We start from the raw sequence: 23278 nt of genomic DNA, 5'->3' as shown, positions 1-23278 counted from the left end.
CTCTCAGTGCACACCTGCTCTATGCGGTAGCATCAGTCATTCTTTCACAGTCTCCTCCCAGTCAGTGTATGCTGTCTCCAGTCGTGCAGGGCCTGGCTCTCCTTGGTGAGACTTTGCTCATCAATGAATAGGGATTGGTTAAGAGACTTTCCTTCTGTTTCTACTAGACTGTAAAGACACCCTCTCCCTCCAAAGCAGTCTTCAGGAGTTTTTACAGCCAGCCTGACAGAGCAATTGACCAGGTATTGAAAGGGGAAAAGTGGACCTGCAGAAAGTAGGTGGCTCTGTGTGTGTATGTGGGGAAGACCACCTGATTCTAAGAACGAGTGAAAGGTGGGAGCCGCTGCAGGGGGACGGTGTAGCCGCTGAAGCTCTGCTGCTAGGGTGCTGCAGAATGGAGGCATTTTGACTGTCATTTGGGCTGTGAACCAAACTCTTCGGCTCTAAGATGCTAAGATGCTCCTGACATTCCAAACTCAAGTTCCTTCAGTTAGACATGGAGCAAGCACACAACTCATTCCAACCCACTTTTTTGAGTAAATATTCCAAAAATGCTTGTGGAATTGAACACCCTTTACACATGTAAAAGGGTCTCTCTCTCTCTCTCTCTCTCTCTCTCTCTCTCTCTCTCTCTCTTTCTCTCTCTCTCTCTCTCTCTCTCTCTCTCTCTCTCTCTCTCTCTCTCTCACACACACACACACACACACACACACACACACACACACACACAAGCGCGCGCGCACGCGTGCACACACATTTTCATTTTGCTGGATTCCTTGGTCTTCCCCCTTGTAGAAATCCTATAATGTTTCTATACTCTTTGACTCACCTTTTTGCTTAAAAAATCTTCATGAGGAACCAAGTCCCCATCCCTCTAGGCTTTCTTGCTAACTGAATCTAGATCGCACTTTTGTGGTTAGACACGAAATCAGAACTTGAATGAGTCAATGGCCCCCCCTAGACCTTTTCACCGTCCTGGCAACACAAAGCCCGCGGGCAAAGCCAGCTCCAGAGGCCGAGGCCGTTCGTTCAGAGGGGATGAATGGCTCTTTCCAGGTCTGCTGTACAAGCCAGACATTGACAAGGTTCCAGAACAACATCCCTGAAGGCCCTGCCTCCTTTTCTTGTGTCTCACTTAGCTAGACCAGCAGCAGCAGCAGGCAGCAGGCCATCTTCCCAGAGGCCCCAGAGACTCTTTCATCTACCCTAACCTCAGGGGCACACTGGAACAGCCCAGCTGCTGGGCAGCAAGCAGATCCACCTGGACTTAACAACTGATTCTCATTTTCCAGGAGCTGAATCGAGTTCATATTCAACGGCTTCATTTACCCAGAAGGTAAACTGCAGAGTAAGGTTTTGTCTAAGGGGAAACGGCAAGAGGAATTCCTTTAAATAGCAGCATCTACCCTTTCCTGACTTGCAAAGAGCTGACCTTGATTTAGACATAAAATGTCTTAAGCAAGTCTGCCCTATAAAGCTGGGTACTTCTGGAAGCTTCTGCACAAAAGATCAGCCAGATCTTTTCTTACCCTGAAATGGCCTGAGCTTGGAACATTTTCATCTGGGGACAGTTTAGAGAAAACACACTGAGTTTTTATGCTCAGAGAGTTACAACAGAGTTCAAATCCTGCCGTTACTGTGTGGGCTCACCACAGCTCTTTCCCCTAAAAATCTCTCGGGCTTTCTTGGCCCAATGCCACTCACATCGATTACAAGTGACACACTTATAACTAGTGGAGGAACGCCAGAAAGACCTGGGCTTGGCAGGCTCCCAGCGTGGAGTCAAATCCCAACACGGGTGCCGTGTGACCACAGGGAATTTACTAAACCTCTCTGGCCTTAGTTTTCTAATGCATAAGGTGGGAGTGATGGCAGCGGCCATCTGGAAGTTGCTGTGAGGGACAAGAACAAGCACCAAGAGCAGTGTGTGATCTACCCCAAGCACCATGCATCATATCTCACTGCCACTAGCACTGTGCCCGCTAGTGCCCGCTACCAGAAACTCACTTGATAGTTGCCCACCCTAAAGCCCTGTCAGCTAGGACCTGTCAACCTCCCAGGGGATTAGGGTAGAGGAGAGACTCCTGGCTGGGATGGAAGTGAAAGAAAACTCATCAAAATACCTTGTAAAAATCACAGAGAACGGTAGGGAGCACACTTGAGGTGACCAGAACTAATGTGCATGAGGCCTTCAGGCTGAAGCATCTCCACCATCAGTGTCCCGTCTTGGCACTACAGATAGCCCCAAAGTGATCTAGTGGGACCTGCCAAACAAGGTGGAATCTGTGGTCCAGAGAGAGGGAGGCAGAAGCAGAGATGGGGGCCACACCAATGTTTTCTCTACAGAAACGAAACCTCTTGAAGCTAAACTAAAATTAAACAACATCCTGTGCTTCCAAAGAGATGTGTAGCCCTTCCAAGTCAAACTGCTTGCCAGCCCCAAATCCACCTATTTGGCTTGTGAATTATTATAACTTCATTTGCTTTAGTTTGTCCTGTGAAACTTGGATGCGTGTTAGTCTGTGCTTTCCTGTTTGGCAGTAAGGTTTTCCCCGGAGGCAGTCACTGGCCCAGGCCGGGGCCATGGGGAACAAGAGGGCTGGGGTGTGTCCAAGACTTCAACAGCAACAGAAAACTGCTTCAAAACTTGGAGCTGACATCACATCTAGCCTCTCCCTCCACTTTCAAATGGCAGCTTTGAGATGGACCATGCTAGACACAGGTTCTCTTTATTCCTGCTAGAGAGTGGCCACACACTATTCACCCAATGTCCTCCAGCAGCTGAGCCAGCCTGGGCATGGCCTAGGCTGGTGTCTGGAAGCATGAATGCTTGGTAGGGGTGACAGCAAGAAATACAAGCCCTATTTCCTATTTCCACAGACTGCAGTCTAGCAGGGAGACAAGGTGGAGTTTAGCACCAGAGAAAAAATCGCCAAGGGACGAAAGTGCTGCCAGAAACTAGAGGGAGGAGGCCCAGCCTGACTCAGCCTCTGAGGCTCCCTAGGCCCTCTGAGTTCTCTGCATCTGAGGGCATGGGGATTAAAAGGGACAGGAAGAGATTAATTAAGGAGTCAATAATATTTCAACTTAAGGTTCCTAAGAAGACACTGACTAGAGGCTGGGGAAAGATTTGCCCAGAATGCCCTGGTTTCAATCTACAGACCACAGAAAGGAAAAGAGAAGGCTGCAGGTGCTTGGGAACTGGCTCACAGATCCACAAATAAGTGTGGAGTTCTCAAGTATATCAGCGACCTGGAAAAGCAGGCAGAAAAGCACATAGCTTTTGGGTAGATTGGTCAATGTTTGCAAAACCAAGGCAGGCAGAGTACAGCTCTTCCAAGCATAGGAGGTTGTTACTTTTCTCCCTCCCCGTGGCCCACCCCCAACTTTAAACAAGAATAGTTCCAGGGCTAGCACATCACTGGTGTATCTCTAGGAATCACACATCTGCTATTAATCAACATATTCAGAGGACAAGACACCCTGGAGCTGGCCCATGTCTCTCTCCACAACCTTCCACCCTCCTCCACCAATCCAACCACTATCAATCAAACCGAGACCTTTCTCTCCCTGACCTAATGGACAGATTTTCCTACTGGCAGGCTGGAAAAGATTAAGCAGTGGGCTGATGGTGTGGCTAATCTGGGGAACAAAGGCCCCAAGTTAATGGAGATCACCTATCTCAGGTTCCCGTCAAAAGCTACACCACTCCATCTATTCTCTCCTAGGAGGCACATGGCTGGCTCTGGAAATGTAGAAACTCCAGGGCAGACAGGACTCTGTGTAAACCTGTCCAAGAAGGGCAGAGCAGAGATTCTTTGCTCAGCCAGCTGCCTACCAACTCCACCAGTTCCTGCATCTCTTTGCATTCAGTGAAGAGCTAGAATACATTGACAGAAACTGCCATCGACAGAATAAGCCCTATGTGCCAAGCACTGTGCACACTTCACTGCGGTCCCATGGGGGTGACTCCGTCAGATGGGAATTGCTGTACCTGTTATTGGTACCTACTGAGCAGTTTTGCATCCCAGTGTGGAGGAAAACGGAGGGTATCCCAAGAAAGAAGACTGTCATTGACTCTTTGCAGAATAGTTCATAACTGTACTCCATACCCATTGTCAGCTCTAATGGGACTAGAAAGGGAATGCCTGATATATCCCCCAACAACCTTCATCATCGACTTAATCAACCTTGAGGCTACCCTTCCCATTCTGTCTCTCTCCCTCGCCCTCTCCCTCCCTCCCTCCTTTCCTTCCCCTTCTCTTATTAGCAACAAGAATCTATAAATAATAACCATGAACAGATCATGGGAAATCATTTATTTAGCTTACGGTGCTTGCCCAGCACAGGACAATGTGTATGCATAAAGCACTTTCTAACTGTGGAGCTGAGCGGGTGATTCAGAGGCAGGGGGCTGGACAGCACTTACAGACTCATAGCACTTTCTGGCTCTTCAGAGGAAACCAGAAGCCTTCCCCTGAGAACACACAGGACCCCCCTGCCCTCAAGGTCCTTCTCAGGAACCTGTTGTCCCTTTGGGAATCCTTGATGTGTCCACATTTGAGGACAAGGCAGCAGGAATAAAGATGAAAGAGCCTTAGAAGCCCCTGGGTTTCTGTGGCTCTCAGCCTTGTGGGGGCCATGACCCCAAACTCTAAAAATCCCTCTGAAGAGGCTCAAGCCAGAAGGTCAGACCAAGAAGACCTCTAGCAAGTCAGTGATAGTAGCCTGAGATCACGGGAGGCACCGTCACTGTGGTCACTTCCCATCCCGGCACAGAAACAGTGGGTTATGATTACCAAGTTCACAGATGCTTTCCCTCACAGGCCGCTGGGTTCTCGTCCCGTCTCTTTAAAGTCAGTTTGTCAGAATTACCCATAACCTTCAAGAGGCTCAGTCCAGTCGACAGTGTTCTTACTTAGTCAGCCTCTTACTGACAACTATGCTTTTCTACACAGCCCGTGTGTGAGTGACAACTCCCACCTACCTAGAACCCCTAATCCAGACTTCCGGGACTCTCAGGCCTTTTACTAAGGCACTCACACCTGAATTTCTAAGCCATGTGAGGTACAACTTAGTCCAACACTGAGCTCCTGGTAATAGGCCACATCCATAACCAGGTCTCTGGGGGCCTTCTCCATCTCAGGGAATGACAGCTTGCTCAAGTCCTAAACCCACCACTCCAAACACACACCCCAGAGTCTTTACTCTTACCCTTGCTAAGCCTGGACGCCCTTGCTTCACTCCTGCACAGCCCCCTGGTCAGGGGTGCCGGTCTCCAATACCTCCCTGCACACCTTTGCTTCACTCCTGCACAGCCCCCCTCATCACCTATTTGTTCCACCCTGGTCAGAGGTGCCGGTCTCCAACGCCTCCCTGCATACCCCTCCTCCAGCCCAAGTCCCTCCACCAGGGCTCCTCATGGTGTCCTATCTGACACCTGCCACCCTCAGGCCACCTGCCTGTTGATTAACTCTATTTCCCCAGTAGAATGTAGGCTCCCAAGGTAAATGCTTTGTTTGACCAAGTGCTCTACTCAGAGCATTCAGGGCTGCAGACACAAAGTTCAATGTGCTTTTCACATATTCAATGCCATACGAAAAGAAGATGGCTTAAAAAAAAAATAGATAAGTGACTCTTTTGTAAGCTGTGGAAGATAACCAAGTCTTTCTTAGCTTTTGAGACATCAAAATGAGACATCAAAAGGGTAATTCTCAGTTGGTAAGTCGGATAAACCTCTGTCCATCCACCATACTGAAGCCTGTGCCCGACTGGGGAATACTGAGAGGCCCCTAGGATCTCCAAGTCCAGAGGCAGGAGAAACACATAAAAATAGGCCAGTATGGCAAGCACAGAGGCAGGACCCAGGGCCAGAGCCCCTACTGCACAAGGGAGTGGAGTCTGTCTTGGGGGAGGGGCACCAGAAACATCTGTTCTGGATTCGTCCTGCAGAAGACACCTTGTTTGGAGCATCTGAAATTGGAGGAAGCAGAAATTTGGACCAGACGTTAGGAGGAGGGGGGAGGGGGAGGAACTGGCTGGGAATGAGGCAGAACTGCAGCTGGCCCCTAGTAAAGCCAGGGCCCTCTTCCCACTTTCCAGGAAGACACCCCTCCCCCACTGCCTCCCCCAAACAGGCACTTCCTGCATCCTCTCCTGGTTCCCCAGGGCTCTTCCTTGTCAGTTTCAAAGGCCCTTTTTGTTGATGTCAAGCCAAGGCCAGACATTATAAATGCTCGCCCCATCAAGATAAGCAGGCCCCAGTTCAAAGCCTGTCCTGACTAACTCTTTCCGTCAAGTAAAAATATTAATCTTGGTTTTATTTAAGCAGGTTTTTTTGGCAAGAAATGAATGCCTGTGGCTAAAAATAAACCCAATCCACACACTCTCTGAAAATCTGGAAAGCTGCAAATCATTTCAGCCCAATTCCTTCTCAGGGAATGCCATTAAAACCTCCCCACCCCAGAGCTCCCAGGTTTGGTACTCCGTGGCTGGTACCCCCTTTGTGCTCTGGGGTTCCTGGGCAAGCCTGGCATGGGGATGCTCAGTCCTCAGTCCTTGGGCCTCTACAGGAAGGAAGGAAGGATTTGTGCAGGGTCCTGCCTTGTATGCACTGTGTAAGTCTGCTTGAGTCAGGAACCAAGAAACGGCCCCTGGTGACACTGTTTGTGCATAAAATTAAGGGGCCATGGAAGGAAGGCCAGAAAATACAGATCCAGGAGGTCAGGGTGCCTGAAACTTGGAGGTCACCCAAAGGAACAGAAAACAAAACTTCTAAAACGCTCCTGTTTTTCTGTCCACAATGATGACCTCAGTGGGAAGCTCTGAGAGGCCAATGGCAAGGGTCCCTGGCCTCAGGCATCGTCTCAGATTTAGGATTAATGCATTTAATTTCTAATCCAATTGCTTTTAAAGGCAGTCACCCTTTAATTGTTTCCTGGGCCACTGGCAATTTGGGAGAAAGATATGCACCATTTGGCCAAGGACAGGGCAAAAGTCCTAGGGTTGACCGGTTGACCGATTCCTGGATGTAAAGGTGACTGAGCTGGGAACAAGAACCTTGAGAAGGTCCATGGTATTTCTGTGGTGTAAGCTGCAAGGCACCATAAGGGGCCACTTGGGCATTGACCTCCACGTCAGTCTCCTTAATTGAAATGCTAAAGCCTCCTGTCTCCGAAGGCAAAGCTGCTCCCATACACTCTCTTCTATTCCAATTCCCTTTTTCCTTCTGGGGAGTTGTTCTTACCTGATCAGTTCTTTGGGGACTCAACAGCATCCCTAGTAACCAGATGACAGGGACAATGGGGAGTGTCAGCACTTGGCACCAAGCCTGCAATGCAGCAGGTTCCCCAAAATGTTCGCTGAATGAATGAACAAATGAATGAATGAATGAGGCTGGGAGAGGGAATGCAAGGTAACAGAAAAACCCAGAAAAGGGATTATGTCCTGTTGAGCCTCCTGGGGTAGATCAGGAGTCCCAGTTCCTCAGGGCTACTTAGACAAGAAAGAGGTAGGTGAAATGTGAGCTGACAGCCCAAGAAGAGACCCTGGTCCCAAACAGGGAAGATTCACACTCCAGGAGAAGTGAGTCAGGGGATGCTGATACAGGAGGAGGCCTCAGTCAACCTGCTGTCTCTATGAAAGGGCTGCACCCAGACCCAGGGAGATGAGGAACTCCGGCTCAGGAACCTAACGGAAGCTCCCACTGAAAGCTCTTCTAGACCCACCATTGTTGATTCCCTTGCAGCAGCCTTGGCAGATAGGTGCCGTGAGTTCGGCTGCCCCCTCTGGCCACATCCCATCCTGCTTTTTCTGCTTATTCTCTGTTTGTGTTCCTCTTTTCTGTCCCCTCCCCTCCTCTTCTCTTTCTCTCCCTCCACCTATGACAAGCACTTGAGATTGATCTATTCATTGGTCAGGGTTTATTCAGAAGGATATAAAGCACTATGACCCAACAGCATGCCATAGAGATCTGGCATTAAGTAGGTGGACAAGGCTCTCACCTTCAGGAACCTTCTTTCTTGTCCTTTCTGAGACAAGAAGGTGGGAGGAGGAGGTACAGAAGAGAACCACAGGCTAGAGGGGGCATCCTGCTCCACTTGCCATCTGAGAAGTCCCTAGAGCCACAAAGGAACGGACCTAAGGTCCTATAGACTAGAGAGACCAGTAAGTAAAGGTAAATACCTATAGACTAGAGATCCTAGCCTACAGAGCAACAGAAAACACAGCCTGCCATGGGACTGATTTCCCAGGTGAGTGTCGAGTCCTTGAGGGACTCGAGTCCATGTGCTCCCAGGGGAGACCCCCCAAAAAAGTCTTGAGAAACCCCAAAAAACTAGTTTGGATCTTACATGCTCTTCTTTGTATCAGATCCACAATGAGCTCCTTCCAGTTTGCATCCCATTGCTGGAGTTCAAAGTTAGGATTTAATACAGCCCTGCACCTCCCACACCCTCCCCCAACTCAAACCCCTTAACCTCCTAAAGTGGGTTTGCCTTGGGTGTTTGGTTGGTCATCTGTGTTGTAGACAGAGAAGACACGGGGTCGAGGGTGTTCACTGACTTCTGCCAAGCTCAGAGGCACTCAGGGTTCAAGACTGCCCACTTGCTCTTTGCCATTGGTTCACACTTGGCAAGGGGGCCTTGGACCACCCTCACCCTCCCTCCTGGGCTCTAGCCCCTCCCCATGGGCCCATGGGAAACTTTATCCCACACAAGTGGCCACCAGAATAGCAGCCTGGTCTTCAACCACAGCCCCTTTGAAGCAGTGCCCAGAAAAATACCGTGCCCTCCGACGGTTCTCAGAACACTGAGCTTTCAGGTCGGGTCGTTTGTGAGAGCAGAGCAGCTGGCAGCGTCTCAGGAGCTGTCTATAGCATTTGATTTTTTCTCCTAATTGGGATTTTGTTTGCTCGAAGAGCTGAGGGATGCTGGGAGAGGTCTAGGAACTGAACCACCATTAAGCCAAGGGACCTCCCCTCTGTACACCAGACCTGCAGACAGCAATTCTGTTCCCAGAAGGCACTGGGAGGGGCAGGAGGCATTACTGTGGTTTGAGCATTCAGCAATGTCTGCTCTGTTTCTGCAATATATTTGTATAGCACAGATGTCAAGAAACCCTGGTATGACTTCAACATGTTCTTTAGGTAGCTGCTCAAATAATCAGAGCTTCCTCCAGCTTTACTGTCTACAAGAAGCCAGCAAGGTTGTGACTAGCGAATGGAAATAGCTAGGGAGGATCCCACTGGAAACAGGTGTTACTGGACCTGGCCCACCAGCTCACAACTCCCATGCCCAGGCATGATGGATACTCAGGTAGAACAGGTATGAGAAAAATTCTTAAGTGTGTAAGCACTGAGACAGTTAATCAGAAATAGCTGTCATCGAGGGCATGAAGGAATGTTTCTCTGGGATAAGCTCTAAATGCCTCTTCAAGTCCCACCTACTTTAAACAAAATATAGGTAAAGAATGCTACTTGCCACCTCTTCTGGTCGTGGTGGGTAATGACAAAATTAGAAAACCGACTTTTGGTATTTCTGAACACTCTTCCCTGCCTGGCCAGTGTGACTGAGAAGGAGGGTCAGTGATAAAGACTCTCTAGTTCATGACTATCTCCTCTCCAGGACCCACAGTACCTGACCCTCTGTGCATTCAGTAAAGATCTCTGGATGGTCTACTCACACGTGCCAGACACTGTGTTGGACGGTGAACTACAACAGTGAGCAAGACACAATCTTACAGATAAAATATCCGCTCCTCAAAACTAAAGGTAGAATTTCCATTGGATACAGAAAGAAACAGACTCAGGAGAGTTGAGGAACTTGTCAGAGGTCATACAACAACAGAAATTAAATACAGATGTGCCCAGCCACAGAGCCCGCCCTTTTCCATTACTCAACACTCAACAAGCATGGAATGCTCAACCAAAAGGTCAGATGCATCAGAAGCGAGGAATGAGAAGAGACTGCCAAGGTTGATCAGGGAAGGACTTAGGACAGCCATTGCTGCTGAGAACCTCGTGGGGGAATCAGCTCCTTCAAACCCTTGCGCTGTCTAAGGACTCTACTACAAACTAGAGGAGATCGTGTGGACCCGTTCTAGCTTCTGGGATGGTTCCTGGCTTTCTGAGCCATGCAGAGTGTACTTGTCCCCATCAGTTAACAGTACAGATGTACTCTGAGAGAGGGCTGACATGATAAATTGGGTGCCATTCTGACCACACCTTATTGTTGGACACTAGGGTCCCGTCTCCTACGGCATCTGCCCCAGCACAAAGCACCCTCTAAATACGCACAGCACAAATCATTTCTCCCATGCACCTTCACTGCAGAGCTGAAGTCAGTGCTTTACCTAAGTGACCTACAGGACCACATGTGACCCATAGCTTCCCCCTCTGCCTGTCCATGTGAAGCGATACTACAAGGCGGCTTAGCTACTCCTGAAGCACTTAACCACTGCTTCTAGATGCTCCCAAGTGCAACCACACAGAGCCAAGAGGGACACATTTCCAATGTTACGCTAATGCTCTTTTACAATAAGCAACAGGAGCACCGCAGCTGAACACATGTGGCCTGACCTTGACCCCAAGCACCAGTGAGTCACTGGAGCCTGTTGGCAGCTTCCCCCAATGATGAGAAATCTACTGGCTTTGAGCAAGTCACTCATTCAGCACTCTTATCGATTACAACAAGTGCCCTTATTTACATGCAGGTACTGTGCACGGTCAGTGCTGAGTACTTTATATGGATTGTCCCATTTTGAGCCGCATTAGGATCTCATAGAGTAAGTGCTGTCCTGAGCACCGTCTCATAGCATAGAGGCTGATGGGAATGAGTGATTTTCATCTAATGAGGAAGTGGGGGACCCAGCTGACAGTCCGGGTGGCCTGACTCTGGAGCCCCCCCTGATCATCTTTGGGCCACACTTACCTAACCTTCCGGAAGTGCCTGTTTAAACACCAGTGAGCTGGGCACATTTCAAAGGATGGATGGGACTTCCAGGGTCACTAAGAATAAACTCCTTTAACTTTCTGTGTCCTGGCCATCTCAGAGTTATCGGTACAGTGTGTGGCATCTGTGACCTAGGCCAGGCTGTCCCATGTTTTGACTATGGTATTATCTCCCTGTGGGAACCTTCTCCTAACTCGCTGACATTGTGGGCATACACATATCAGAAGAGTCTTTTCCCTTTCCCTAAGTCGTTGTCGTGATAGAGGTTGTCACAGATTCTGGGGGTCCCTCCTCTGCCTCTGGCCCTCTTTCCCAATCTCCCCACCACCCTTTACTTGTTTGCGTCCTTCAGCTCTAATTACCATGACAGGGATGGACACAAACCTCCCAGGAGAGGGGGGAGGGGAGGTGGAGCATCCATCAGGGCCACTCAACCTAAGGCATCACCACTGTCTGCTTAAAATCTTGTGTGTGAACGATTTGTTATGAGAGTAGATCTTAACTTCTGGTGTGATTTAATGAGTCTACCTGTTACTACTAAGTTACTGCTTATCTGAGTGTGGAAATACAGGGTTTGAGGATAGGAGGGAGAATCTTATTATATGACAAGCTGAGTGGCAGGAAGAGCCAGGGGCAGGGGTCCCTTGGGTCCCACATTCACTTTGTTTTCCACTATTTTCCATGTGAGTTTTGCCTATGTTAGGATTCTGTACATGCGCAGCTCGGGGTCTTGTCTGGCGCCTTACATCATCAGGGGGTGACTGCGTCCCAGCCTTAAAGCTGGACCTGCACCGCCACGCTCTCTCTGCGCCTCTCCTTCCTGTGTTTCCTCTCTCTGTCCCTGCTCTGTTCCCTCCATCAGGCCTGCCCCCCCCTTTTCCCTCCACTAAAGCTCTAAAAACTAATATTGGGTTCTGCCGTGGCCGTGACTCTTCCGCCGACCCACCATTGCCGTTCTTCCTTTCAGCCTACCAAAACCTTCCCACATCCCTCCATTCCACACGAAGAACAAGTTGGAAAGGCTACACTATACTCCACTGTCCCTTACTCTCGTAGGTCCTGACCCTATTTTACTGTCCCTTTGTATTTCCCATCTAGGCATTTTCCTTCGGCTCTACTTTCTTTTCATCAGTCATGGTCTACTGTGTCATGTACCCCATGCTCTCTAGAACCCCATTTCTGAACACTGAAGTCATTGGAGTGTGTCTGGTCTTGTCTCAAAGGTCCTTCTCGGCATAGTCCCCACCGTGATGGTTTGAAGTAAGCACTGTGCAGACTGGTCGCCATGCTGCCAGAAGTTCTGCTGAGAAGGACTCAGTCTGATTGGGGTGATGCTGAAAGCTCACCTCCGGCCCTCCTGGACACCATTACTGATCACCTCTCCCAGAAGTACAGCACAACCGGGGTGGCTTATTTGCCATGCTCCTGAGCCCTTCAGAGAAAACAGGAGGAGCCCCCTTCACCATAACCTCAGCCTCTGGAGGGATGGTGGAGGCACCAAGGTCACACGGATCTCAGTTTTTGTTTTCCTCCAACAGCCAGGAGCTGGCTTACTCACATCCTTGCCATCGAAGTTTCTATTTATGAAAGACACGGAAGTTTAAATGGGTCTCACTCTGTGGATACTTCATGTCTTCACTTCCCTGCCTTCCCCACCCCATGCCTTTGGGTGGGATTTTTTTTTTTTTTAAGAGTAAAGCATAAACAAAATACTGTCCAGGCTATGGGTATCAGCTCCCAATGTTCTAGGTGGATTCTCTCTGCGCTAACAGAGCACATCAGCAAATCCACAGGAAACACCCTTGCAGAATCTGCTGTGTGCAGGGGGAGGTGTGCACTGGGGGTCCCCACCCTGGAGAGCTGGAGGGTGGGGTATGCACTGGGGCCTGGAGAGCTGGAGAGGGGGAGGTATGCACTGGGGGTCCTGGGCCTAGAGATCTATAGCAGAGGGGGATATGCACTTAGGGAACGGGCCTGGTTGGCTCTACAGGCTGGGCACAGGGACAGCAGGATTCCAGGCCCTGGAAGACAAACACACATATGGGGGCGGGGGGCAGCTGTCACTGGTGTTTCTGGTGGGAATCCCTTGAGTTTGCGTATCTGTTCCCAATTACCTACACCCAATCTGTAGTGAGAGGACAGGAAAAAAAAAAAAAAAAGGAGGGTGAGAAAGAGAAGAGGAGGAGGAAGACTGGCAGCTTGCAGGCATTGTTGGTTTAGCAGCCCCTCTTACTGTGTGAGGTGCATGCAGAGTGGAGGTCAAGTATATGAGGACTTGGGGGAACCTAGAACCTGTGTCGAATCTGCATTCCAACTTCTATAACGTGTGTGTGTGTGTGTGTGTGTGTGTGTGTGTGTGTGTGTGTGTGTGTGTGAGAGAGAGAGAGAGAGAGAGAGAGAGAGAGAGAGAGAGAGAGAGAGAGAGAATGGGAATTGAATCTAGGGGCTTGCCCATGCTTGGTAAATTCTTTATCATTAAACCATATCCCCACTCCTTAAAAAAAAAAAATTTTCATTTTGAGGCTAGGTCTTTTCATATAGCCTCAACTAGCCTTGAACTTGAGATCTGCCGGCTTCCACTTCCCAAGTAGCTATGACTACAGATCTCTCCAGCAAACTGCCTTACCCTTTACATACTGAAAATGGAGATGTGCAGAGGCAGCAGATGGGAGCAGAAGCAGAGACCCACAGCCAGATATTATGCGGAGGGAGAGTCTACATCGGAGGTCTCCATCAGATCCCTCTCCTTGGAGCTCCAGGAACCCCATAGAAGAGGAGAAGGAAAGATTGTAGGAGTCAGAAAGGGATGGAAGGTACCAGGAGAACATGGCCCACTGAATCAACTAAGCAGGGCTCACATGGGTTCACAGAGACTGAAGTGGCAAGTTCAGGGCCTGCATGGGTCTGCACCAGGTCCTCTGCATATATGTTATGGCTGTTAGCTTGGTGTTTCTGTAAGACCCCTAACTGTGGGATATAAAAGAGTCAGTGTATCTCTGACTGGTCTGCCTGCTCTTGGGACTCTTTTCTTCCTGTTGAACCCTTGTCCAGCCCCTATATAAGGACTTTTGCCTTGTCTTATTGTATCTCGTTTTATCCTGTTTGGCTGTTTCTTGGAGGCCTGCTCTTTTATGGAGAGGAAATGGGGGAGGGTGGATCTGGGGGAAAGGGAAGGTGGGGGGAAGCAGGGAGGAGTGGAAGGAGGGGAAACTGTGGTCAGGATGTATTGTATGAGAGAAGAATCTATTTTCAATTAAAAAGAAAAGAAAATAGAGGTGTGAATTCACACCGTATTGGGCTGTGAGCACCGAGATACAGGTCATAAGGGAAACAGCAGCATTGATTATTTTGGAAGAGCCTCTCCTTCCCCAGGCCATGAAGAAGCTAGAGGGCAGTAAGCAAGTGAACCAACAAGTGCTAAGAAAGGAGAAAAGAAAATGGAGAGAGCTAGTTGAGCCCCATATGGGGCATTGCAAGCTCACAGCCTGGCTGCCAACCTTCCCCCTCTTGGAACGGTGGCTGCCCCACTTACTCTAGGCCAGCACATTTTGATTTCAAGTCAGGTAGAAGCAAGGGACGTCGACTGGTATCCGTCCAAGTGGACAGTGCAGAAAAGCCCAGCAAGAGGAGAGAAGGGAAGCATGGATACAAATGCTAACTGGTGATTGAAGTCTTCCAGGTGGCATCTTGGTCCTTCCTGGGAGTGGGGAGCCTTTGGATGGATCCAAAATAGTATGTTAATGTGTGTAGTTGGCCTTTCCAAAACCTGCCTTCCAACAAGGTTGTGGGTGTGGGAAGCCAATCTTGATATACAAAGTTAGGCCTGAGAGCCATGGCTTGGCAGGCCTGGTTGGGCCAGGGTCAGTAGCCAGAGCCAGGCATTGTTCTGGCTGGAGGAAGGAACAGCCAGTGGCCAGCATTCTGTGGGAGGTGAAGGCCAGACCCAGACCAATTAGGGTCTGATGGAAAGAGGGACCACTCTTTCTGAATCAGGAGGCCAGTGGCCTTGCCGCTATGAAGATGCTGGCTAACAGGAGCATCTGGCACCAATCATCCCCCAGGCTAAGAAGCAAGCCTTGTGTGTGTGGGGGGGGGGTGCAAATGAAAAAGCTGAAGGCCTAAGGGCCAAGCTTCACCCCCACCCCCCACTCTATCTCAGTCATGATGAAGTACCAACTGGGAACCAGCTGGGCAAAAGGGGACATGTTTCCTTGTTCCATCCACTGGTTGGTAACAATTACAGGCATTCTTTGGGCACCAATAGGAAAAGTAAGCGAGGATGTCATGCTTAGAACCACCAGGCATGATCATGAAAGGCTGGCTCAGATCAAAGGTAGCATCAGCTTAATGTTGAATTTAGTTCCTGCCTCTCTGGCTTAAGACCAGGGTCAGCCATGTGTCTAGACAGACTCCTAAGAGTTGCCTAGCTGAGTTTAGCAGATCCTGTTTTGTCCACGTCCCCTTTCAGCAGTATACTTGGAGGTGACTTTACATGTTTCATTCAAGTTTAAGTCTACTTTAGGGAGTGAGCTGATGGTCTTCTTCAACCCTCAAGGCTACCCTTGGGACAGTGGGAAGGTAAGGGCCAGTTGCCCCAAAGAGGCTGTTTTTGTCCTTCCTCCACCCCAAGGCAAGGGACAAGTATGAATTTCCTCAAGGGACTGACTCCTCCAGGGTGTTCAGTGCCCCTCCGTGCCAGCACCACTCCACTCTGCTGGTGCCAGCATTGAATCTAGAATGCTGGTGCACCAAACAGGAGGAAGGAAAATGTAGCATGAAGAGGGTGTGCTGTTTCTCCCAGGTCAGCCCAGAGACTCCCAGATGAATTCAGGTAACCTTGATTCTACTGCCTGGGACTTCTAACTCTTGGGGTCACCATAGGCAAGTCACTTCTTGTCCCTGCTTCCTCAGCTGGGAAGCAAAGAATGATTGAACAAATATTCTTGAAGTCTCTGTCTGAGTTGAAGTGGCACTGCCTGTGGTCTAGAAAGCTCCCCTAGAGAAGCAGAAATGGCTCCTTCCACCCTAGGTGCACATAAACTGATGACCTCTTTCTGACGCAGCAGCCAACAGGTGGCAGAATCTCCCAGAGTCTGTATGGGATGTCTGAGAGATTTGCCTCCCATTAACCAAGAATGCTGGCTGAAAGGCTGCCTGCCCCTAAATGGCCCTGTTAGAATTCTCCTGCTTGGCTTTTACCCACTCAAATACTGAAGCATGGGAGCTAAGTATGAGCCTGGCACCACCTCCCTCTCCTGCTGAGGACCCATCTGAGTCCCAGCTTCCCCCACCTATCAAAACATGTCATTTCATGCATTTTTGTCAGGATTAGAGTTCCAGGAATCTTCTAAGACGTGAGACCTCTACAGTCCTGCCACTTACTATGGTAGAAGAGACAGAATAAATAAACAAGCATCCAATACAATACCAGGTTCTAGGCAAAAGGAGGAGATTGAGAATGGTTGGGGTAGACGCAGTTCCTCCACAATGCAAAAGAGCCAAGGAGACAGAAGGCAGCTCCCATAGAACCTTCTAGAACTTGTTAAAGAGTTGAGAAGCCACTGAAGAGCTTTGAACAAGCCATTTCTGACAAATGACTGGCATTTCAATAGCGTACTCTGGCTACTTTGGAGAATGGATAGTAGGGGGCTGGAGCGCAGAGAGGAAATCAACAGCCTTCACCACCTTTTCCCTCCCCACCTTCTAGGGCCACTGGAAACCTCACTGGAGATTTCTGCTAACACCCAGAAAAGCACAGAGGCACAGGCGGTGTACAGATGGTCACATGCTTGAAAATCCATTTGTACAAGTAGGAGCTTGCAGGGCCTGGCACCTAGCTGGAGCTGTGTTCATGTATGGATGGATTTCAAGGAAACAGGGTCGGGTGGCAGACTCTGCCTGCCTGATGCAGCTGTCCCAGTCCAGATGAATCCGCATATTTCAACAGGGAGCTTTGGGTGAGGCTACGCCTGGCTCTGCTTTTGCTGGTCGTGCTGGACTGGGGTAAGCTAACACCCAGCAATGTGGCGAGGCTGATGCCGATGAGAAACCATTTGCTGAGTGACTGGCACAAGCTCACCTCCCCAGCTGGCCTCCCTTTCAGGACTAGGAAGAAAGAATGGGAAGCTGGAGATCAGGCTAGCTAGGGGTCTGCATTTTCAAAGTGCCCCCTATAAGGAGAATGACCAAGAAAATCCCAGCACCCCAAGGGAGGCAAGCTCAGCATCATGGGTTCCAGGCTTCTCTTTCCACTAGGGTATGGAGTGCTTGCTGGCTTGCATGCTGGAGCCTTGGATTCAAAATTGTACCTCTAGGCTCCCACAAGTGGAATGGATGGATGTGACAGCAGTGTCTTACAGCTGTCATGCATGGAAGGGGAAAGCAGTTAGAAAACAATGCTCAGATCACTCACCCACTCACACCTCTTGAGTGACAGGCTGGGGCTCGGGGGCAGACACCTTTGTGCTTAGTAAATATTTGCAGAACCCAACACTATTCAGAGGTTTCCTTCCTCTAAACTATTATATTATCTAAAATGCCAGAAGACAGTAATTAATCAGATGACCTGTATGCCAAACAACAACAACAACAAGCCCTGTTTGTTTCAGATTCCCTAACATTTTAGACAATGGAATGGAGGGTCTGTTTTTTCTACTGTGGCTGCTGGTCCACGTTCTCCCTGCCAGTTCTCCATTCTGTTTCTCGTTTTCTTGCATTGTTTCTTTTGTGTAGTGATGCAACTGCAGAAGAAAGGGTGGAGGGAAGCATGGTGAAAACAGCACACCCAAGACTTGGCGTTTGCAGGGTACCTTCAAGGCATTTCCTAGACTGGCCCATTCCTGCACACATGCAGACATGGTTCCACGTCTGATGGAATCCTATAAAAAACATTTGCTGGTGATCTGTTTTCCTTCACCCCAAACACATTCATTCATATAGTTCAGCCCCAAGAGCTTGTTGGGTGGTTTTGTAAACAGCTCTGTGATAAACATCATGTATGTTAATGTCTGTGTATACTCATGAATATACATACATAAATGTTTATATGCACGTGTACGTATTGGTGTACATTGGCATCCTATCTGATTGTTTTACCTGGACCTAGAAGCTATCTCCTGTCTTTAAAGGGGTCGTTTAGCAGTCTCTGAATTCACAATCAGTGGGACCTTGGAACACATCAGCTGACCTCTCTGTAGATATCTCACTGGACACTCAGAGTAGCTGAGAGAGCATTTAACATGGCTTCTCAGATTAAATTCACCCCTACCTCCCAAGTCCCCTACCTGAAGCCTCCGGCTCTCACCCACTCAGGCCAGCTGGTGACAGACCTGAAGGAAAGGCTCTATTTGATATTCCTTGTGGGTCTTGCAGGACCCTATTGTTATTTCAAAGTCTGAGGCAACATCCCAGGACAGATTGGGGGCCACCAGGAACCTATTCATTTAGGTCACAAAGTCACAGCAAGAGGCCACCTTCCCAAACAAAGTTCCTTTCTGCCTTCCTGATCCTCTGCTCATAAAAACCCTCTGCCTGTTGTGTGCAGTGTTAGTATGCGGAATGCACAGGGAGCATCCCTTTCAGAGCGAAGGCAAGCTACCCTCTCTCCTCTTTGCTCAGCCACAAAGGCAATTGCCTGAAACATTGGTCCCTAAAGGGGAATAGAGGAAATGGCTGTGGACGTCTCTTGTGAAAGAGGCCATGCTAATACTCCATTCAACCAATGCTCCCGACCAATCTGAACTCAGCTATTCCTAAAAATGTTTTGATTATATTACATGCAATACACATGAATATACACGTATATCCTCCACTTTAAAGATCAGTTCCCCAGGCCTGTGATTCCCAGGTGCGTTTGTTCCAAGCAGGGATCTAGTGACAGCTCACATAAGGCCAGTCCTATCCAGCAGGAAGCTTTCTTGCATGATACCCTTTCTCCTTAATCCCCCTACACCCAACTGCCCGATTTAAGCTGCTCAACAAAAAAATAGCACGTCCCAAAGCCAGTGAAGGAGGCATGGGCTCCATTAGAGGCAGTTGGTAGGTACATGCTGGAAAGGGGTTCAAGGGCATTTTGTTGTCCTTTGTGATGACTTAATAAGACAGTCTCTGTGTGTGTGTGTGTGTGTGTGTGTGTGTGTGTGTGTGTGTGTGTGTGTGTACAGAGGACCTTCACCTGTGACTTCATAAGACAATCTTTGTGTGTGTGTGTGTGTGTGTGTGTGTGTGTGTATGTGTGTATGTGTGTGTACAGAGGACCTTCACCTGTGACTTCATAAGACAATCTTTGTGTGTGTGTGTGTGTGTGTGTGTGTGTGTGTGTGTGTGTGTGTGTATGTGTGTGTGTACAGAGGACCTTTACCTGTACAGATGTGGAGGTGGGGCTCTTAGGTTGAGGGAACTGCCTAAGAGGCCAGTGACAATGGAGGATTTCATAAAGACCAGCCCTGGTCTTTTCACGACGAATCCAGAGTTCCCTCCCAGGCCCCAGGTGGCCTCTAGCCCTTTGAGAGCTTGCCAGGTTTTCTCTGGCCCTCGCCAGTGACCATGCTGTCTGCCCAGAGTCCAGCCTCCAAGGTCCCTCATGTTTCTTTGAGATGCTCCCCTTCCTCCCCGAGCTGTCCCTGCTGGCAGGTGCTCACCCTTTCCCAGACTGCCTCCCTCTAGGCCTGGACCAGCTTTGGGCCAATCCACAGGACTTTAGACAGAGACCGGGAGGGTACTCGGGAGCCTGTTTTCCCTGACTCTCTTTTGGCAAACTCCCATCGCAGATCTGGCCCATTTAGGAGAGAAGCAAAGGAAAACAGCCTGCCTACAGACCCCCATGGAAACATTCCATTTGGAAGTCTCTTGTGGAAGGTCCCACAGATCCCTCCCATAGCAGGTGCCTCAGAGACAAAGCCACACAATCTTCACGTCCACAAAAGTAATCAGAGCTCTCAGGAGACATAGCATCAGATCTGAGAGCCTCTCCCCTCTCCCCCAGGAGCTATAAGGAGCAACCCAAAAAGAAGTAGGCTATACTGGCTTCCATCCACCATGGAGCCCTCAACCCACACACAGAGGATCCATGGAGGATTTGCTTTCCCCCATTGTTCTTTTATCTGATTATAAAAGTGATGTTACTGTTAGGAAATTTCACTTTCTGGAAAATATGGTCCAAAATGACAATTATCCAAAACTACACACTCCTAGAATAAACAGTGTTATTATTTTGGAAGATAGACATTCTGACTTTTCTCTAAGCATCTATATACATATCCCTATCTTTCATTATTATTACAAACCAGCTTGTTACTCAAAAGTGCCCAAGGCTATTCCCATGTTGATAAATAAAGAAACTACCTCAGGCTATTTTATGGCTCTTTGGCAGCCCACTGTGTTAATAATACATATTTAGGAAGTTTCTCTGCAAGAGACATTCAGACATTGCCCTAGGATTTCTTTGGCCCAAACTACTAGAAACACAATTATTTGTTAAAAGACATGCACATTTCCGGAGCCCTGGATACATAGCACAAGGAGCCTGGGAAGGTGAGACCCATATCCATGAGGATAGAAAACATCAAGTACCAGGATTCCCCATACAGCTCTGCCAAGGCCAAGGGCATCATCTGGAAATCCCCAAAGCCATCAGCACCTGGCATGAGCCAACTCTTGGCAAGTAGGAAGAGGGTGGGCAGGTGGGAGGTGATCTAGGTTTTTTGCAGGTGCAGAAGTAGGCAGTGGGAGATAAGTATGTGTATCAGGGGCCACCTAAGGCTCTTCTCTATGAGTCCTGAAAAGTGTCTCTCCACTGACCAAGAAGTGCTATATGGACCAGTGGTAAAGGCCCAGTAAGGAATCTAATCACAGGAATCAAGCTGTGATCAAACAGTTTTCCTTTAAAACCACGTGGGAAGAGAAATTCTGTAGAAAATAATCATAGTGACCAACAGTTCCGCTGGGCCGTGAGTGGAAGTGGAAGTCAGGCAAAAAGCAAGGTACAAGGAAGTCAGTGCCTTCTCTCCCGCAGACACCTGGTGTGTCCTGCAATTTAGAAACAAGAGATGAAACCAAAAGGGAGATGCTGCTCATGCCTGCCTAGTTGTCCAAGCTGGAGGGGAGTGGCCAGACCTCCATCAACAGGCTGAACCTCTGAAACACGGGGTGACAGCAATGTCTTCATACAGACTCCAGCACTTGGCCTGGAACATAATCGGTGTTCAATAAATCTCCATTCGTGTATTATCAAGGCCTTCGACACATACACCTGGCCAAGTGGGAAACACCTGGATGAGAGATGCCCCGCCCCCCACCTAGTAGTCTTAAGACAGATGTGTCTGGTAGCTGAGGAGGAGCATAGGAAGACACAACTTCTGCACGTGTGGCCTCACACATGAGACCACACTAGGGTGGGGCAGAAGCCCTCAGCTCCTGTCAGGCTTGGCACCCTTTCCTCTGCGTGTCCCCAAATGCCTCCTCTTTAAGCCTCTGTCCAGCTCCTTGGCGGGGAGACCTGCAGCAAGCAGAGAGACAGCTCCTTCCCTGTGTAACCCAGCACCAGCTCAGGGTGCCAGCACAGATCATTTCTGCTTTTACTCCCGCACTCGGTAGTGGAAAAAAATGAGAAAGCAAAATTCCCCTGAGCAACCGGAAACCCCGTGACCCCCTGACTAAGTGGCAAGATTCAGCTCTGCCCTGTCCCCAGTCCCCCCACTTTCCCCTAGGTCACCTATACTCAGCCCAGAGGCCAGCCTGGGGGTTATTTATAACCGTGTCAGAGGAGGAGGAGACAGGAAATTAGGAAGGAGAGAGGGGAAGAGAAGCATGGTGTGCCCAGTGACCCACTGGATTGGAACCTGCTGCCTGCCTGACCCATGCTGTCCTATCCCCGCCACAGAGAATTTTCCCTCCCCAGCCCAGTTCCTGGGACCTCCAGTCCCGGCTGTAGCTCACTTGTCTGCACCCCTCCCCCCTCCCCCATCTTGCTCTATGCCACCATCACCGTCCTGGGTCTGTTTGCCTGCAGTGGCTCAGTGGTTTTGGCTTCTCCCACCAAGTTATTGTATAGGCGCTAGGGGCCAGCCGGGAAGCCCAGGCCCTGGGAAAAGAGGGGTAGGGGACCCCAGCTCTAGGAGAGCATAAACTGGACAAACTCCCAGCCTCTCCCCGCTGTTCTGTGCTACCCTACTTCCTTCTTCTCCTGTTTAAAAAACCAGGACCTTAACAGTCAACACTCAGGCACTCAAGACTTGCTATTAACTGCGTTAAGGGGCCTCTGAGAGGAGGTTACTCATGCAGAGTAACACAGCAGTGAGGACAGGGACAGGCTGGTGGCTCTGACTCCTTTTCCCATACCACTGCGCTGCTCCATTCAGCCCACTAAAATTCCCAGGGTCGAAGCACGAATGCACTCTCAGGTTGAAATGTCCAGCCTTGCTGTGGAGTGAGCCGTCTTCACGGTACCTGAATCCTAGCTGATCACCTCAAGCCCTGTTAGCTTTGCTCTACCAAAACACTTGGAGCCACTGCTGAATCAGCAAAGCCATTTACTCTAAGATAACTTTGGATAAAGTCAGGTTCCTTTGAAGTGGTTTTTTTTTTTTTTTTTAAACTTCACACAATCATTGTCCAATTCTCTAAGACAAATGCCCTCATGATTATAAATGTCCTTGGGGAGAATGTCTAAAATTCTTGTAAACTGTATTATGCATACAATCAGATTCCCACACGTACTCCTGCCTGTAAGAGGATCATGGCCACAAGATTAAGGCCCAGAGAGGTACCACATCTGTACATTCCTCTGATGCTCATGACTTGAGCCCTGGACCTTCAATACCTCTTCTCCCATCAAGCCTGCAAGTCTAAGTAATTTACTAGTTTCTATAGCTTAGATCTGGACACACACACTCACGCCTGTGTGTTAAAGGTTTGTCCCTCGGTCCACACTATTGGAAGGTGATGGAACCTTTAAGAGATGTGGACCTTTAGGGAGGTCTTGGGTTCTTGGAGTGCAGCCCTTGAAGGGAATTGGGGTGTTCATCTCTTGCTTTCTCTCTCTTTTTTTTTGCTCCCCAGTCACTAGGAAGTAAACAGGCCTTTTCTGGTCCACACACTTCCACCGTGATATAATTACTTTGTTACCAGAGACCCAAAGCAACGGGGCCAAGGGACGGTGAACTAAACCCTCGGAAACCACGAGCCAAAATAAACCACTTTCCTTCGAAAGTTGATTAGCTCACCAATTCTGACCAACATGCTAATCTAAAAATCTGATGTGTGCCCCAAACCAAGCCAACAAGTCCTAAGCTCAGTGCTCACCATTCCCTTCTCCCTTTCTGGCCTTTCCA

At 49.2% G+C, this 23278-nt stretch overlaps 2 protein-coding genes across 9 annotated transcripts in view; one reads left to right on the top strand and one right to left on the bottom strand.

The window, feature by feature from the left end:
* Syn3 (synapsin III) overlaps positions 1 to 23278 on the top strand; it is a 454398-nt gene that overhangs the window by 172604 nt on the left and 258516 nt on the right. The window contains exon 7 of one of the 8 annotated variants that reach the window (XM_052752961.1): positions 12173 to 12223. The exons of the other annotated variants lie outside the window; for them this stretch is intronic. Within the exon in view, the coding sequence (XP_052608921.1) occupies positions 12173 to 12208 (36 nt within the window). The 3' untranslated portion in view covers positions 12209 to 12223. Of the gene's footprint in view, positions 1 to 12172; positions 12224 to 23278 lie in introns of those variants that run through there. 8 annotated transcript variants of the gene reach the window in all.
* The window catches only part of Timp3 (TIMP metallopeptidase inhibitor 3), a 49277-nt gene that overhangs the window by 11570 nt on the left and 14429 nt on the right, over positions 1 to 23278 (bottom strand). The gene's annotated exons all lie outside the window — the stretch shown is intronic.

This window comes from Peromyscus californicus, unplaced genomic scaffold, assembly GCF_007827085.1.
Source record: "Peromyscus californicus insignis strain IS unplaced genomic scaffold, ASM782708v3 Scaffold_24__1_contigs__length_46423439, whole genome shotgun sequence".
NCBI lineage: Eukaryota > Metazoa > Chordata > Mammalia > Rodentia > Cricetidae > Peromyscus > Peromyscus californicus.
Note: the sequence above shows the minus strand (reverse complement) of the source record. Positions and strands in the feature narration are given on the sequence as shown.